Source organism: Salmo trutta, chromosome 14, assembly GCF_901001165.1.
Source record: "Salmo trutta chromosome 14, fSalTru1.1, whole genome shotgun sequence".
Lineage (NCBI taxonomy): Eukaryota > Metazoa > Chordata > Actinopteri > Salmoniformes > Salmonidae > Salmo > Salmo trutta.
In genome coordinates this window covers 56,875,460-56,881,279 of record NC_042970.1, presented here as the reverse complement: position 1 = coordinate 56,881,279, position 5,820 = coordinate 56,875,460, and the positions used below count along the sequence as shown (strand labels likewise).

The following is a 5,820-nucleotide window of genomic DNA, read 5'->3' as shown; positions in this document are numbered from 1 at the left end:
TACTGCTACTCTCCGTTTATCATATATGCATAGTCACTTTAACCATACCTACATGTACATACTAACTCAATTAGCCTGACTAACCAGTGCCTGTATATAGCCTCGCTACTGTATATAGCCTCGCTACTGTTATTTTTCACTGTCTTTTTATTTCTTTACTTATCTATTGTTCACCTAATACCTATTTTTTACTTAAATTGCACTGTTCGTTAGGGCCTGTAAGTAAGCATTTCACTGTCAAGTCTACACCTGTTGTATTCGGCGCAAGTGACAAATAAACTTTGATTTAATATTTATAATACATAAATGACTTATGTGCTGGTGTTTAACTCGCTGATTTAAAAAAGAAAGCATGAGAGCAAGAGCGCGAGAGCGCGAGAGAGAGAAATTCACACCTACACTTCCATTATTAGCTTCAGATGACTGTTTTACCGAATGACTCTGATGTCTTTATAAAGATAAAGCCTATATTTGTCCAAACAACTGGGATGATTGTGCGGACATTCTCCCCTTAACACATTTTGAAGTAAAATTTGTTTCTAGTTTTTCAAATTTGGTGTATATATATATATCATTATGAAATACAAATCGGTTTTCTTAAGTTAATCAAAAACCTGTTCAAAAGCCTCTAATGCACATCAAACATTTCACTTGCTTGGATTTTTTTGTTTGTGCTGCTGTATATTCTTACCATATATATGTGCTGCTGTATATTGTTGGAACAGATTAAGTGGTTCCAGTTGCTACATATTTACCTTGGCTTATTGGCTCACAGGAGCTTGGTATATTTACAGTGACTAAGTTTAAGGCATATTGTATCCTTACATGATAATGTCCCGTGTGGCTCAGTTGGTAGAGCATGGCACTTGCAACGCTAGGGTTGTGGGTTTGATTTCCACGAGGGGACCAGTACGAACAAATACGAAAATCGCTCTGGATAAGTGTGTCTGCTAAATGACTAAAATGTAATGTAAATAACATTTGTAGGCCTATACATATTGTACATGTTTTGTTCATTAATGATTTGATATGTTATCCAGACATACTGTATATTCAATTCTTAAAGAGTGATAGCCATCTATTTGCAGCATGTCAAGTTAGCCTATTCTATGCATTCCTCAAGGGTGCCCATTGTGCTTTTCATAGCCTATCTATTTCAGTCTCTGATTTGATCCTACATCTAACAATACATGATGTGCATTTCCAAATGTGCTCTTATATAGTCTTAACCACAGTCGACTTACCTTGCTGGCTTCACTTTTTTACAAAGCCCGTTAAGCAATGATTACAACCCTTGACAGTCTGTGGATAGAAATGTGCTCATATTGTGCTACTCCTGTTGGGTGCCACTGTGCACCGGTGTTCCATCTGTAGGCCTAGTGGCTAGAGCTGTGGTGCCAGTGTGGCTAAGTTCACATTCAAACAGAGATTCTTCCCCCTCGCCCAACTGTCTCATCCGGAGGTGAATCGACCCGTATGTTTTCCTGGGTTGGAAAAATGTCCTCTGGTGGTACAGCTCACCTTTGCATATGGACACCATTAGCACGATGGACAAGAGCATTCCCCCTAGAGTTAACAGTCCCAGGCCTGCTATGATACACTTGTCGAGGTGCGAGCCCAGTTGTGTGTAGTACATCTCCAGTTTCTCCATCTGACGGGCTGACACCAGATCTGGGTTGACCTTTGCCTCTCGGGGAATGGTGTAGGCAATGACCACCAGTACAATTCCACTCACCAAGAACACCATGGCAAATATGAACCCGTAGTCGAGTGAAAGGTTTTTAAAGTCAGTCTCATGTCCCTCCTCAGAGCGGTGTGACAGCTCATCTCGCTGGAAAGGCTGGGGTTGTGACTGATAGCCCCTGTCATTAGATGTGGACCGATGAATCCTCAAGCTGTCTGCTCCCTGGTGACTGAACCTCGTCTCGTGCTCCTCGTCCTGATATGACGTGTTCTCGATTCCAGTGCTAGCTACTGTCCGAGGTCTTGACTGGGTACCTTTTCGCGGAGTTGTAGTGACCTCGCAGGCAGCGGGCTTGTCGCCATCCCCCAATTCACAGAGCTCTACGGCATTCAAAGACTCCATCGAAATTCAGTCGATCTGCTCATGTCATGATTCAGCCACCCTTCCTTATTTTGCCAAACACCTGCAGGAATATTTTAAATTATGAAATAGCATTACCAAGCTGCATAGGTATCATGCATGCGGTGTCTGCCGCTCAAATTTGATTAGTCAGCAATATTTTGTGAAATATAAATGCAATTTAAATCTAATTTTAAGCCATATATATCTTTATTCAAATGCGATAAAATAACATGTAGCCATAACAAAACAACAATTAATTCAAATAAAAGCGTTGAAGTGTGTCAACCTTGGTCATGGAGTGAGACATCCAACTAGTACATGAAGTTCTGAGGACCTTAAGTGGGAATTTCAGCACAATGTTTCCTCATGATTAAAGTAATGATCTGAAATTGTTTAGAGAACATTTAGAAACAACGTTCTTCTGTAGGAATTGCAGTACTTCGGCATAACATTTTCAGCAGGGTTCCTCATGGTTCTATTTAAAGTCACGTTCTCAGAAAATTAAGAAAAGTTTCCATAAAAACCACAAGAAAACATTTGAATGTTATAAGAATGTTATTTAAAAACATATACATTCCATTCTCAGTGTCAACAAAACTCTCTATCCTGTTAAGTGTGTTCAGGTGTGCTGGCCAGGCCCACTAATTACCCACACCTGATTTTAATGAGCGCTTTTTTCCTTTGAAATGGGGTCTGTTTTAATAGACTAAAATGAACAGTTTTGTATGAGTTACAAAAATATGGCATGCTAGCTCCATCCTGGTGGCTCAATTCCATGGATAGAGGACATAAGCACAGCTTTCAATCTCACTGACTCTGTGCCACAATAAATGTTTGCATGATTAATTCTAAGCAAATTAATTTCTATCTGTGCTTGGAGTTAAACTAGCAGTGTTATTAAAAGTCTTATCAAAATATGTTCTCAGATTCATATAGAGGCTATCGTTATATTGACATTATGAATCTTAAACACTTCACTCAAGTGACTGATTGTAGGCTATTTATGGGAATGAATGCATCCCTCCCACCCTCTAACCTAGAAGGAAGACCATGTAGTGCGACTGGTAACACAGCTGCTCCAATTATCGTTAAACTGGGTGGAGAGAGTCAGGGCTTCAAAAAACGTTGATATGTTAACAAGAACAGCCTTTTCATTATCAGCTCAGCCTACAATTAGCAGATTATCTACCAGTTAGATAAGGTCTAGCTGTGACAATATATGCTACATATACCTAGAACAGTGGGCTACTGACACATTTTTACATGATTTACATTTCATGAAATACCTTCTGTTTCAGCCCATGATAGCAGTTTAATCGTCTTTAAAAACAGCGCAAAATCAACCCTGGCATGACCTTGATTCCCATCACAAAAACGTAGCCTATGTATTGGATTAAATTAGGTATTTTGAGCGATAGTATATCGCCTATCTATATCTAAGTATCAATCAATTGAGGACTATTCAACAAGAACCGCATACCCTACAATAATATTAGAACAAACATCCTATCCAAAAAAAAGACAGCCTACTCTATTGATATATCAATATTAAACACAAAAATGGACCTACCCCCAAGCGTTGACACTCCAGTGATAAGATGTTGTAGTGTAAAGATGCCGGTTGTTTCGAGGGGGACCGAAAGACCTCGAGAGCAACTGGCCATGCGCAAACAAACGGTGCCGTGAAATTGGTGGTTGAAAGGGAGCGCATCGCTTCAGTTGGTTGTGGAGCTGCCAGTAATGACAATAAAAACGTGACCTGCACTATGGGGAGTGATATGTGCCAGAATTAAGCCTAGTCAACCATATTACACATAGCTGTCCATTGAACTTCTGACTAACTTGACATGATACCAACGCCTTACTAACATCTGCGTGCAACTAACATGCATAGTTTATATTAATTAAATCTCAACCATAATGTTAGAAATGTACAGTTTTTTCCGTGCGAGCCGACATTCCGAAGTAGCCACCTTGAGCTATAGTGTAGCCTACGGCTTGTGTATTTCCTGTTATCGCTATCCTGTTATCGCTAATTGCCTAGAAAAGATTATGTCCAATCTATAGGTAATCTGTCTAACACCTTATGGTATATTATTTTATGTCGCTGTATACCGATCTAAATGGTGTTAGCCAATCACAGACTCTGTTGTTACCAGTTCCCAGTAACCTACATCAGACAACCAATAAGAGTTGTATCCATGGCTTTCAGTCAAATAGAGGAGTTCATAGGTGTTCCCAGAGGGTCCATGCTATTCAGGATTGTTGGGATATCCCTCCCTCAGTCAACTATACATGTAATATGGTTAAGTTTAGTGTTAGTTAAGGGTTATAGTTTAGGGTTTAGCGTTCAGGGTAGGGACATCCAAAGGAATCTGGATTGCAGTGACCATTCATAGAGTGAGAGAAGGGCACGTTATTTGAGAGCTCGGTGGCGACACAGACATTCTTTTTTTTTTTTTTTTACAGGAGGCAGAAGCGATTTTCGAGTGTCTGCCCCAGATAATTATTTTCAACGTCTCTAAGGAAACTATCAAGATCTCCCTGATCCGATTGAGTAGTAAGTAGGCCATATTTAAGTTGTGATATTGATAGGAAATATTTAGGCCTACTGTGTTGATATGTAGGCCTACTGTGTTGATAAGGCAAATTTGGATAATTTGAAAATAATTTTTGGTGAAAACGAGTTGATAACATATTGTTGATAGGGGAGTAGGCTAGTGTACAATAATAATGCAATTTGATGTGCCAGTATTATTTATTTAATGGATTAATTAAATTGTAAAATAAAATATGTGGCCTGTTTCAGGAAACTAGGCGTATGTCACAGGTCACTACTTCACAGGAGAGCTGTTTGAAAGTATGTTTTTTTAAATCAAAATGAGCGTAGTTGGTTTAGCCACAGAAAAAGTTGGCAACCTTCCCGCTGAAACAGGCCACATATTTTCTTTTACAATTTAATTAATCCATTGGCTGAAATAATGAGTGGGCTGGACATGCCCAGAGATGAGTTTGGATTGGTCTGCCATATAGCACCCATTTTTGTATTTGAGCTGGTCTGTGTGTCTAGGTAATCCTGTCTAACGCAGCTTTTTTTATGTATCACATAGTACAATTGGATAAGCCTAATGTCAAGTTAGAGTGTACTGTTAGCTAGCTAACGTTACGTGTATGCTCTCCACATTCTGGAGGACTGAGTTTTTAAGTCAGTGAAATTCGAGTATGATGGCTAAGGAGATGGAGAAAAAACCTGTTTCCGGATTACATCTTCAAACTAAGGGCAACCATGGCATCCTACAAGAGACGCGTCCATCCATGTTGTATATGGGTAAGATAGTCTGGCGAGTTACATTTTCAGATATTACATGTTTCAAATTTTGACAGAAAGTGGTTTCATTTCAAGTTAAAGTGTACTGTTAGCTGGCTAACGTTAGCTTGCTGGCTCGCTAGCTAACGTTAAGTGTATGATCTTATTATTCGTATCCCAGAGCCATTTGCTTGACTAGTTATAGCCTAATGTTAGCTAGCTAACATTGAACCTGATTGGTTAGCTCCCTGCAGATTCATGCAGCGTAGCAACATCATGAGCTGGGATTATGGTTCATTGTTTAGCTAGCTACATGTCTTAAGGAGAAGTGTATCTTTAAAATGGTGTAAAATAGTCGTATGTTTGAGAAATTGAAATTATGATATTTTTGCTGTTTTGAATTTCGCGCCATGCTATTTTGTCAAAC

General features: G+C 39.3%; 1 protein-coding gene across 2 annotated transcripts; it reads right to left on the bottom strand.

Annotated features, from left to right (window-relative positions):
• Positions 1–1,318: 1,318 nt before the first annotated feature.
• On the bottom strand, positions 1,319–3,842 carry LOC115208421 (transmembrane protein 74B-like). 2 transcript variants are annotated; one of them, XM_029776474.1, is made up of 2 exons: positions 3,657–3,842; positions 1,319–2,147 (listed from the first exon to the last, which is right to left on the bottom strand). In XM_029776474.1, exon 2 carries the CDS (start codon positions 2,084–2,086, stop codon positions 1,331–1,333), a length of 756 nt encoding a protein of 251 aa, XP_029632334.1. In that variant the 5' UTR covers positions 2,087–2,147; positions 3,657–3,842; the 3' UTR covers positions 1,319–1,330. The 2 variants fall into 2 exon arrangements, with proteins under 2 accessions (XP_029632334.1, XP_029632335.1); XM_029776475.1 differs by lacking the exon at positions 3,657–3,842 and adding an exon at positions 2,373–2,575.
• Between the last annotated feature and the right edge of the window lie 1,978 nt (positions 3,843–5,820).

Coding starts and splice junctions, on each gene's coding strand:
- LOC115208421 (XM_029776474.1), bottom strand. CDS start 2,086: ATGGAGTCTTTGAATGCCGTAGAGCTCTGTGAATTGGGGGATGGCGAC.